The sequence below is a fragment of the Apiospora marii genome (assembly GCF_038362585.1).
Source record: "Apiospora marii strain CBS 49790 chromosome Unknown utg000003l_segment0_segment0, whole genome shotgun sequence".
Classification (NCBI taxonomy): domain Eukaryota; kingdom Fungi; phylum Ascomycota; class Sordariomycetes; order Amphisphaeriales; family Apiosporaceae; genus Apiospora; species Apiospora marii.
Genome location: NW_027117374.1, coordinates 3,811,822 through 3,823,821, shown reverse-complemented (window position 1 = coordinate 3,823,821; position 12,000 = coordinate 3,811,822). Strand labels below are relative to the sequence as shown.

The following is a 12,000-nucleotide window of genomic DNA, read 5'->3' as shown; positions in this document are numbered from 1 at the left end:
TAAATATAATTCTTTATTATATAATTTTAATTTATATTTAATAATTATTATTAATTATTTATATTATTAATTATAAATTAAATATAAATTATAAAATATTTTTATTAATTTTAATTTTAATATAATATTAATTTAAAATATAATAAAATATTTAATTTATAAATAATTATAAATAATTATATCCTATTTATATAATATATATATATATTATAATATTTATTAAAAATTAATAAAACATTTTATAAAATATTAAAAATTAATTTATAAATAAGGGCGGCGGTAATAATAAATAATAAGATAATAACGGCAGCGATAAAAAATAAAATAATCCCGTAAATTACCTTTTTTCTTTAAAAATATTTTTATATTAAAATTATATTAATATATATTTTTTTTAAAATCGCTGGATTAAAAAATAAGCTTAACAAATTTAAAACTTCCGTTATAAATTTTATTTATATTATTATAATTTTCTTCTTTTTTATATTATTAATTTTTATTTATTCTTTTTTAAAATAATAATAATATTTATAATAATAATATTAATAAATATAATAATAAATATAATAATAATAATAATAATAATAATAATAAATATAATAACTTTAAATATAATTAAATATTATTAATATATTTAATATTATACTTTAAAAACCTTACCTAAATTAAAATTATAAATATAATTAAAAATTAAAACCTTAAGAAATATTAATATTAATATTAAATAATAGTATACCTATTTAATAACCTTAATTTATATTTTTATTAAATTATTAAAAAAATTTTTAAAATTAAACGTTAAATAATATTTAATAACTTTAATAATAATAATAATTACCCTTTTAACCCTAATTATAAAAAGAATTTAATATTATTAATATAAATATATTCCTTATATTTTTATATTATATTTTAAAATATATATTAATTATATATATTTAAATAAAGATTTATTAATATAAAATTAATATAAATAAAAATAAAAATTAACTTTTATTTAAAAAAACTTAATTTATAAAAAATAATTTTATATTTAATTATTTTGTATTAAGAAAATTTAAATATAAAATAAATAAATTAAATTTTCCTTTTTTTTAATTATAATATAAATTTTAAAACGATATTATTATATAAAAATAGGTTTATATATTTAAAATTTTATTTTATATTTTTTTAAAATTAATAATAATATATATTACTTAATTTATTTATTCGTTCTATTATATATTTATAATATTTATTTTATTTATAAAAAATTATATAAAAATATATTTAATAATTATTATATAAAGTTATATTATATATTATTTATAAAAAAATATTATAAAAAGAATATATCTTTAAATATATTATTTAGAATTACTCGGTTTAAAATTTATTATTTACATAGGCATCAGAAGGACAAGGAAACTCTAAAGTATCAGGACATCTTTAGCCGCAGGTTCCCTGGACCGTAAAATCACAGTATTAACTCCCACTCTCCATGTCCGTCTTCTTATAAGCTTAAGCGACAGGGGTTATATCTACACACTGCGAAGTAAGCCTGGAAATGGAAGACGGCTAATGAGACGTTTCCGCGAGACTAGTCAAAGGAATAGGATGGAGCGACTAGCCATTGATCGTAGGCCCAGGGCCACTGAGATATGCCACGATACTAGTAAACACTGTCTGGACACAGAAAGCTTGATGTTACTTCACAATGGCTACCTATTTCTTCGGGTGTCCTTCACTGCAGAGTTCCCAGATCTCAGTCAAGATTCTATATCGACATGCAGTCTTGGAAAGGACTCTGAGGTCTCTATACTTATGTATGCCATCCTAACGGTCTAACTATCTAACCTACCCTTGTAGATTATCCCCAGCGTTTGTACGAGTCTCTGTGCACAGGGGCCCGTATGGTAAGTAGATTCATCGCCAGTACTCTCCCTATTGTTCGATTATATACATATGACTGTGACCGCCGTCCCGCAAGCTACTAATTCGGTAAGATCAGGGAGCGACTCGTACTTGGCTATAAGATTTTAGTGCAATGGTTTGTAGACGTAAGTGTCGTAGAGGAGGAACGTTCAAAGGCTCCAGGAAGCGAAAGGGGCACGCATACAGACCGGCGCTCGACATGCCGACCGAATGCGTACGCGAGCTGCTGAACGTAGTTATAGGTGACACTACTCGGGACATTCATAGAATCAGGTACGATCAACGACACCGACCCATCTTGGGGGTTCGACTTGATGCCAATGAAAGCCGAGGCGGAGAACTCGTCGACCTCAGATGTAGGGTGACGTCGGAGCCACGACTTTTCGCTTCACAGTTTCACTGCGTTACGGGTGCATAGTTGCCCCCGACTTGACCGAGCCCCGTGCCCCGCGGAGCTCGTTCGAGACCATCAAGGACCTGGCTTCGCAGCGGTTGGGCCGTTGCCACAACAAACGCAGAACGTGAACTTGCCCGGGAGTCAAGAGACAGACAGGGCCCCGAGAGGAGAACCAGGGGTTTGTAAGGAGCGGTGATAAGTTCTAGTAGACAGTCAAGCGCTGACTTGACAACGTCGTCCTTTTGAGGGTCGGGTTGGTTAGAGTACCGGTTGCAGCGCCGTGACAGGGGCGGACATAAACCATGCCATTGCTATTGGTGGGCTCCATTTGCTTAGAGTTCCTTCCGACGGCCAACTGAGCACATGCGAGCAAGTGCTCTCCGGGTATGTAAGGAATTGACACCAGTAAGTACGAGTGGTTCAGCCGAGAGGCATGCCATTGGGGCCTGGTGACGTTAGTCCTCCTGTCCATTGCCCTGAACGCTAAACAGCCTGACCAGAAAGCTGAAGGATATAACCAGTTTATGGGGTGTCCTACCTTTCATCCCTTTGAATGCCGCTTATGCTGGCTACGTTAGGGCTTGATACATGCTTCGGCCCATTGGGTCTATCGACGGATGCATACCATAGTGCAATGCGGGCGAGAGACCATGCACTGGCAAGATGGGATCCCGGATTCACACCGGATCGACTATGCAGTAGTGTTCCGCTGCCAGCAGGACTTCTTCATATGTCCATTGACATCCCATGACGTCTGTACATTGGTCCAGTCTTCTCGGTTGAATGTATTAACTTCGCGGTTTCGGAACGGGTGTTGTGGGACTTCGAACCTGCCACGATCTTGAAGTCCGTAGCGTGCTGCTGAATTGCCACAAGCACTATGCACTCGCGGTGAGCGAAGAGGAAACGATAGCCAGACGGTGCGTATGAACCTGACCTAATGCCACGAAATCCAGGCGTTCCGGCGAGTGACGTGGTATGCTAGCCTAGACAGGTTAAACGAAGCAGCTTCGACGAATAGTAGAGGCTTGGGCTTGATGATCAGCTACTCCTAAGATTGCACGGGTACAGGATAACCAGTCTGCGTACTATGTACTCCTACGAATCTTTGATTCTCACCAGATGTCTCGTAGGGGGCACCAAACTAGACACGCATGCTATGCTAAATACCCGCGCGCCAATGAGTATGCATGTGAGTCAGCTCAGGAAACATTGGTCTCAGTGCTGTTTAACTGCCATTTGCTTCATGTGAACTGTGTTTCCCTGTCGTTTCCGGCCCCCTGCTGAGTAGGAGTCGGGTGTTGTAATGCCTAGTAAAATTAACACTTCAGGTCACCATTGCATGAACACGACGGTATCGTCCTATAATAATACGCCATCATTGCAGTTGAGACGGACCTGAAAGACAACATTCGAGACGTCTACACTCATATGATTCATTCCAATCGTGGAATACATACTGCACTTTTTTTCTGTCTTCAGCTGTGGGATGTGGTTGGCAATGGGCTACTAGACGGTGACTACTTCCGAATCCTTACAGATGCCATCGCGCCCCAAGACCCTGTTGGTCGGGTCAAATCTATTACCATAGAGCAAGGGCAGTAGGTCGTTGTGCTCTCGTTGGCTGATCACTTGGCACCCCCGCTGGAGCCCGTTGCGCAACACCGCATCGTCACGGCCCTGCGAAAAGGGGTTAGCTCCACGACCAAGCTGCACTTCACGAAGAAGTGGCTGATCGTTAACTACTTGCCGATTGATAGCAAGGGGTAGGTGGACATTGGAAGGTTGAAATATATGGTCAGCGTCGCATCAGCGGGCGACCATTACGGACCGACTGAAAAGCAGAGGCAGCGCCGGCGTCCGAAGCTACTTGGTCAACGAAGACCACTGTTCCCAAGGCTCATGAGAGGATGATTGTTGACGTTGATATCAACAAGTCGCTCGTGTAGCTGTTGGGGGGGGGGATGTTATTCCCGTCATTGCCACCCTGTTTGATCAGGGGCTCGTGGTGCGGCTTGAAGACCTCCTCACCTTGTCGCGCCTTGCCGACGTTCTGATGAAGCCGAGGGACGTAGATGCTACGGATGAACCAGGACCGGGAAGGCTTCGCTGGGCGCCAGCACCTGTTCTCCAGAAGCTTCGGTCCCTCAGCGCCAAGTTCAATATCAAAGCCACGTGCTGGATCTACCCCACGCTGTTGGACCGGACACTATTGAACGTGCACTCCTGGATCCTGTTCGCGGCCATCTACTTAAGTCTGAGCAACATAGTCATGAGCACACGCGGTCTTGATGCGGGCATACTAGGCTTGGCCCATGGCGGCTTAGGTCACGGGAACGAGGCGCTGCGAAACTTGATCAAGATCGATCTTCATCTACACTACACTAACAATGAAGATCCGATAGCGCACAACATGATCGAGAATATGGATCAAGTGCATAAGGGTGCATCTCTCTTCGAGGTGCACCTGTTCCTGGTTGGGACAAATTGTGTCACAACGTCTCGGCTCGACATGCTAGCGCACCCCCTTTTTCTCGACGCCCCATCATGATCTCTGCTCTCGTCGGATATGCAACTTCATTTTGAGCAAACACCACAGATCCAATGCGGCAATGGAACATTCCAACGGTTTCACAAATAGACAAGTTCCCCAAAGAAACAGTACCAGCGACCACGTTACCAAGGACTACGAAGTCAACAGAAACAGCGGCGACCATATTAATAGGTTCTATACCGGCAGATGTGGGCACGGCGAAGAACCAGAAACTACCAGTTCCCGTGGGCTGAATGGCATTACGGAGATCGGAAATCTACCTAGAGTGGCTAATGCTGGTACGGCCGCTTCACAATATGGGGGTTACAAACGGCCAAAGAGTAAAACCGACCCCGACTGAGCCAAAGGGAACTTCAATGAGTGAAGACACTCCGAAGGTACAGTCGGCCTCTCCAGCTCACCAGGATGCCATCTTGTCCGTGTGAAGGCATGCTCCTGTTGACGAGTATGCAGTGAGAATACCGGTCTAACTGCTCGTAGGCAAGTGTCTCATCCCAAGCGAATACGGTCTCGCTTTGTAAATATTCTCTTGCGTGCGAGGCTACGACCTCGTGCGCGCAGCCCGGAATGGTTTGCACCGGCTGCCCATCATAGCGCTTCATCAACTCGATGTCGTGCGGACTGCAAGTGGATATCTTCGAGAGAGGGGAATCGCTGGATTGTCCGTATTGGAACAACTGCCATTTGATATGCTCCAGCTGATACATCATGGTCTTTACCTTTAATACGGCGGTAGGGGGGCCAGGGGATATTGTCTCCAGTAAGGTCACCAGTCGTGGATAACATATCTGTTTAATAATTAAAATTTAAATATTTCTTAATAAAAAGACCGTTTATATAGATATTATATAATTTTTTAACAAATTTTAAAAGTTTTATTTAATTAAATAATAATTTTTATATGTAATTTATTTAAAATTCTAGCCGCTACGCGGCCGGTAGCTGCTCCAGCGCGTTTTAAGGGCTCTAGGCCGTTAAACCCCCCCGTAACTTTAGGGCTCTAGGCACTGGAGCCCCTGTAGCTCTAGGGCATTAGGCGTTAGTATACCGGGGTCTACCCCATTAATTTTTTAAAAATTTCATAATTTAAATATAAGTTTTTAAATAAATCGTAAAATATAGCGATTTTAATCATTAAAAGCTTAAACTTTACAATATTTAATAAAACTTTAATGAAAATTTTATAACATTTATTCAATTAAATATCAATTAATTATACGAACATTAAAGCTGGATTTTGATGTTCAGAGGTGCTGACAATTTAGTACTGGTCAGCGGCTGACGGGCCACCCAAAGGGCCCTCCTACATCCACTTGTTATTTGAAGCTTCAATTGAGTGCTGGTTCCTCTGATCGACGTGTCAAGAGCCTACTAAACCGGTGCCTTGGTACACTACCTGGTCCGACATTCTCCATTTTCTTTCCGTTCGCCTTACGTGCTGTATAATTTCTTGCGTACCTGACCTTTGGAGCCACCATCTTAAACCAGCGATCTCGCGACGTACACTTTGAACCTCCCTAGGCGGTCGACGCGAATGCGATGATGAATCAAGATGGGCTGCCCCAAGACACACAACACTCACAACTAGTTGCTAAGCCAAATACACATCCGAGCCCTTCACAACAACACCCCAACAGCAGCATGGCTGCGGACGGAGCGATGCAGGCGCCGAATGCGCAACACCAATACCGGAGTCGGCCTGTGTCCGTCGCTATCGACCCTGTCGGTCTCGTCATATCCGAGTGTACATCTGTGACGTCGGCGATGCGCAAGCATGCTCGCTGGGAGCATTCGTCCGTGTCTTGGATCCTCGGTGGCAACCCGAATCCTGTTCAGCTGGCCCCTTCGAGCCCTATGCTTCGACCCGGAAGCAGAAGCTCCAATGCGACGGTTGGCGGCGATGGTGCGCAAGACTCGGGTGTGTCGAACCGTTGGGGTCTGCGGGGGAACAAGGCAAAGAGCATGCTTGATAACCCCTTGATGGCTGGCTTCGGACGGCTTCGGCATGAGCTGTCCAGCTGTAAAAGTAAGCAAACCGCCGGGCTCTTAATCTGATGGGTTTCTTTGACGGCTACTAACGTCGTTTTTCTGCTACAGATATTCACGACTTCGACGCCCCGGCGCTTCTCAACCCGTTCCTCCAAGTCGTACAAGCATCCTCGACGTCAGCTCCGATCACTACACTTGCACTCAAGGCAATCAGGAAATTCCTGTCGTACGGTTTCATAAGCCCCGAATCGCCTCGCTTCCCTCTGGCCATGCAGTCACTGTCGACGGCCATCACACACTGCCGGTTTGAGGCCAGCGATTCAGCCCAGGACGAGGTTGTTTTGCTCATGATATTACATCTCATGGAGGACATGCTGTCCGGCCCTGGCGGCGCGCTCCTCAGCGACGAGAGCGTTTGCGAGATGATGGGAACTGGCCTTACGATGTGCTGCGAGCGTGAGCTATCCGAACTCCTACGGCGGACAGCGGAGTCTTCGATGGTGCGCATCTGTCAGATCATATTTGAACACCTGAAGTACTTGGAAGTTGAGGCAGGGGACGATATCGAGGCTCTTGAAAAGCAGACCAATGGAGATATGGATGCGGTCAAGATTGTTCCATCTACAAACGGTGGCGTCATGGGTGCTCCAGACGCCCCCACCGAAGCTGCGGAGCAGAGGGACTCCTCCAGCTCCGAGAAGACGAGCTCCGAAAAGGTCAGTTCCGAGAAGGTCAGTAACCCTCTGGAGCAAACCGAAGAGGCTTCCGTGGCAGACTCCGCCGAGCTCGAGATCAAGCCATACTCGCTACCTTCGATGAAGGAGCTCTTCCGGGTTCTCGTGGACCTGCTAGATCCTCATGACGACCGGCAGACCGACATTATGAGAGTCATGGCGCTGCGCATTATTCATGTCGCTCTAGAAGTTGCGGGCCCTTCGATCGCGCGACATCCCGCGCTCGCTATTGTGGCCGAGGACAAACTATGCCGTTATCTGTTCCAGCTGGTCAGATCCGACAACATGGCGATCCTTCAGGATTCTCTCATTGTCGCTGGAACACTCCTGGAAACGTGCCGAGGAGTTCTCAAGCTCCAGCAGGAACTTTTCCTGTCCTACTTGGTGGCTTGTCTGCATTCCCCTGTCGAGATACCCCGGGAGCCTGGTATTGACCCTTCACTATACGATGGGATCCCGCAGGCACCTAAGCTAATTAAACCCCCACCGTCCCAGTCTAGCAGTGGACGATCGACTCCTGTTCCCGTCAAGGATCGCCAGAAGCTGGGGATGGGGGGTGGTGCGCGGAAGCCTGATGCTCGCCAGGCAATGGTGGAGAGCGTAGGCGCGCTCGTTAGAATGCCAAGCTTTCTGGTAGAGCTCTTTGTCAACTACGACTGCGACGCTGACCGTATGGACATGTGTGAGGACATGATCGGTATTCTGTCGAGAAACGCCCTGCCTGACTCGGCAACTTGGAGTACCAGGAGCGTTGCGCCTCTTTGCCAGGATGCGCTCCTGGGCCACATACAGTTTATAGCTGACCGACTGGATGATGAGCCGGTGTACGAGGGTTACCGAGACCCAGAGAGTCTGAAGAAGCAGCGAGTTCTGAAAAGGACTATTATAAAAGGGGCCAACAAATTCAACGAGAAGCCGGAGAAGGGTTTGGCCTTTTTGCAATCCGAGGGCATCATTGACGATCTCGGCGACCCCAAATCAGTTGCCAAATTTCTCAAGGGTACTTCGAGAATATCCAAGAAAGTGCTGGGAGACTTCATTTCTAAGAAGAACAATGACAAGCTCCTGGAGGCATTTGTGGACTTGTTTGACTTCTCGGGAAAGCGTGCCGACGAGGCCTTGCGGCTGTTCCTGGAAAGCTTCCGGCTTCCGGGAGAGTCTGCGCTTATCGAGCGCATCGTCATGACGTTTGCGAAGAAGTACATTGAAAGCGACGTACCTCCGGATTGCGCAGACGACGATGCAGTTTACATCCTGTGTTATGCCATTCTCATGCTCAACACCGACCAGCACAACCCGAACTTCAAGAATCAGAAGCGCATGGTGGTGCAAGACTTTGCTCGCAACCTCCGGGGCGTGAACGGTGGCAAGGACTTTGCTCCCGAATACGTCCAAGCCATCTTTGATGCTATCAAACACAACGAAATCATCTTGCCTGACGAACACGATAATAAACACGCTTTCGACTATGCCTGGAGAGAGACGCTGCTGAAAACGGCTGCTGCAGGCCCGCTAACGCTCATCAACACCAACATTTACGACGCTCACATGTTTGCAACGACTTGGAAACCCATTGTTTCCACTCTTGCGTACGTATTCATGTCGGCGCCGGATGACCCATCCTTTGCCCGCGTGGTCACAGGCTTCGACCAATGTGCCCAGATCGCGTCCAAGTACGGTATCACTGAGGCTCTCGACCACATCATTTACTGCCTCAGCCGTATGACAACACTAGTGACGGAAAACCTCTCCAGCACTGCTCTTAATACCGAGATGAAGGTCTCAGACGATGGTGCTAGCGTGATGGTCAGCGAGCTCGCCGTTAAGCTCGGTAGAAACTTCAAGGCCCAGTTGGCGACTCTCGTTCTTTTCCGAGTGGTGACCGGAAGCGAGTCTGTGATTCGCACCGGCTGGCAGCATGTAAGAGCTACCCTTGCAACCTTCCTTCTATTTTTAGTCCATTTTGTTTCTAACCTGATCATAGATCGTTCGGATATGGCTAAACCTATTTGTCAACTCTCTTATTCCCCCCTTCTTTTCTAACGATCTTGAGCGTCTAAATTTACCAACGATACCCCTCCAAACTCCTTCCCAGGTCATTGACAGAGCTGCGAAGACCGCAGACACCGGCCTTTTCTCTGCGTTGTCATCCTACATCTCAAGCTATGCAGCGGACGACCCCCCTGAGCCGTCAGCTGAGGAGGTCGAAAGCACATTAAGCACCGTGGATTGCGTAAAAGCTTGCCACATGGGGGATGTGTTTGCCAACATCTCGTGAGCCATGAAGAGCCCCTTTCACCCCTTCCGGCCAGTGCTAACAATCGCCAGGAATATGTCGGCCAGTGCGTTGCAGCCGCTGGTGGAGGCGCTCCTCAATGAGCTTCCGGAAGATGAAAGCTCAGGAGTGCCTGTCATCACCGTCAAGCAGGACGGCTTGCCCACGTCTCCTACTTCGACTCCTAAACAAGGGAGCAAGCAGCCTGTCTACGATCCCTCTGTTGTCTACATCCTCGAATTGTGCACCGTTCTTGCTCTACGAAATGCTGAAACCATTGAGGCATTGGGGAAGAAAGTTGCAGACGCGTTGCAAGCAATCCTGCGCCACTCAAGCCGGTTCCACACGATTTTGGTATCGAGGGCGGCCTTCTACCAGTTCAATATTCTGAAGGCTAGCTATGTAAGTACCCTTGTCTGTTGTGACAGCTTCTAGGTCATCCTAACACATCTATCAGGAACACGACTTTGTTCGAGCCCCGGTGTTGTTGCACACAATATCCAGCTGGTCGAAGGACACGCTGGCCAAGGCGGCACCACTTGTTCTGGAAGGCCTGAAGTTGTGTATTAGCCAGCCAGGACCGCTTCGGAGCGAGATTATGACTTCGCCCGACTACTGGGTTCTCTTGCGCACCCTTGCAGTCAATCCGGAATCCTCTTCGATCGTCTTTGAGATTATGGAGGGTGGCGTCTCGGGTACTCCGTCGGCAATTATCGCCGACAACTACGAGGCAGCGATAACTCTCCTGAACGAGTTTGCCACAGCTGCCAAGGTTGGCGCGGTGGCAGAGCAGAAGGGAAGGACGGGAGACCGTCGGCCACGAAGCGCTCGCCCTCCCAAGAAGGAAGCACCCAGTGATAATGCTGTCGTCTCCCGTGGCGTGAAAGCCATCAACCTGATCTACAACATGACGTCTCGTATACCGCATTTGATGAAGCAGTCGCACCTGGAGAGCAACGAAGGTTTGTCAAACTACGATTCTCATGAGGGCCGTTCAAGACTAACTTACTTGCAGCATGGTCGGCATACTGGCTACCAATATTCCAGTCCCTGACGACACAATGCACCAACCCGTGCCGAGAAGTGCGCCATCTGGCGTTTACGTCATTGCAACGATCGTTGCTATCGCCGGAATTGACATGTAGTGACCATGAGGAATGGACGGCCATCTTTGGCGAAGTCCTGTTCCCCCTCATCTTCAAGCTTCTCAAGCCGGAGGTATTTCAATCTGACCGAGACGGGATGAGTGAGACGAGGGTGCAAGCTTCTTCGCTCCTATGCAAGGTCTTCCTCCAATACCTAGTCCTGCTCTCGAAGTGGGACGGCATGCTGGACCTCTGGCTTAAGATCATTGATGTCATGGACAGGCTTATGAACAGTGGGCAAGGCGACAGTCTGGTAAGTTATTCCCAGCTATGACTCGTTTTCATGCAACGGCGGCTAATGGTTGTTATCTTATTTAGGAGGAAGCGGTTCCAGAAAACCTGAAGAACGTTTTGCTTTTCATGCAGAGCAGTGGCTATCTTGTGCCGCCCAGTGTAGATGCAGAGCAAGAGAAGCTCTGGGTCGAGACATGGAAGCGTATTGATCGCTTCCTGCCCGAGTTGAAGAATGAGCTTGCGCCTGAGGAGCCGCAGGTTGAGAAGTCCCAAGAGTTGCCTGAAAAGAAGGCTGTAATCGAAGAAAGCGCTGCCCAGACACCAGAGCAGTCAGAAGCGGAGGAGAAGAAGGAGAAGGAAGAGGAGGCCGTTGCGTAAGCAAAGGTGGTGTTGATGGGAATGGACTAAAGATACGGAGGTGCCCTCCAGGGCTCAGCCAATCACCCCTACCATACATAGAGCGGGGCACGGATAGAGAAACCCAGAAACCCGGGGTAGTGGCTTGTGAAGTCCACCGGCTGTAGAATATGATCACTAGATTTTGTCACATTAAGCGATTGGCACATTTTCCCAGCACGAAATCAACACTGCATAAATGTGAGTTGCAAGTGTCCGTCTTCTCCCAGACCATCGGAGGCGCGTGTTGTTCATACTAACCTGTAATGTAATGGGGTGTAGCGGGTGACAGTGGTCCCTTCTAAGTCAAATCAACCCCACCTCCCCTCATTCACCAAGTGACAGCCAACTTGGACATC

At 46.3% G+C, this 12,000-nt stretch overlaps 2 protein-coding genes across 2 annotated transcripts; both read left to right on the top strand.

Annotated features, from left to right (window-relative positions):
* Positions 1-4,370: 4,370 nt before the first annotated feature.
* Positions 4,371-4,865, top strand: PG985_004750 (uncharacterized protein; the record flags this gene model as incomplete). Its single annotated transcript, XM_066824519.1, has 1 exon — positions 4,371-4,865. One exon carries the CDS (start codon positions 4,371-4,373, stop codon positions 4,863-4,865), a length of 495 nt encoding a protein of 164 aa, XP_066687679.1.
* Positions 4,866-6,407: 1,542 nt separating this feature from the next.
* Positions 6,408-11,617, top strand: PG985_004749 (Sec7 domain-containing protein; the record flags this gene model as incomplete). The annotated part of the gene is made up of 7 exons (XM_066824518.1): positions 6,408-6,894; positions 6,966-9,511; positions 9,576-9,865; positions 9,920-10,268; positions 10,324-10,828; positions 10,882-11,264; positions 11,330-11,617. Coding segments are annotated over 7 exons (4,848 nt in total), but the record flags the coding sequence as incomplete, so codon positions are not given.
* Positions 11,618-12,000: the final 383 nt, after the last annotated feature.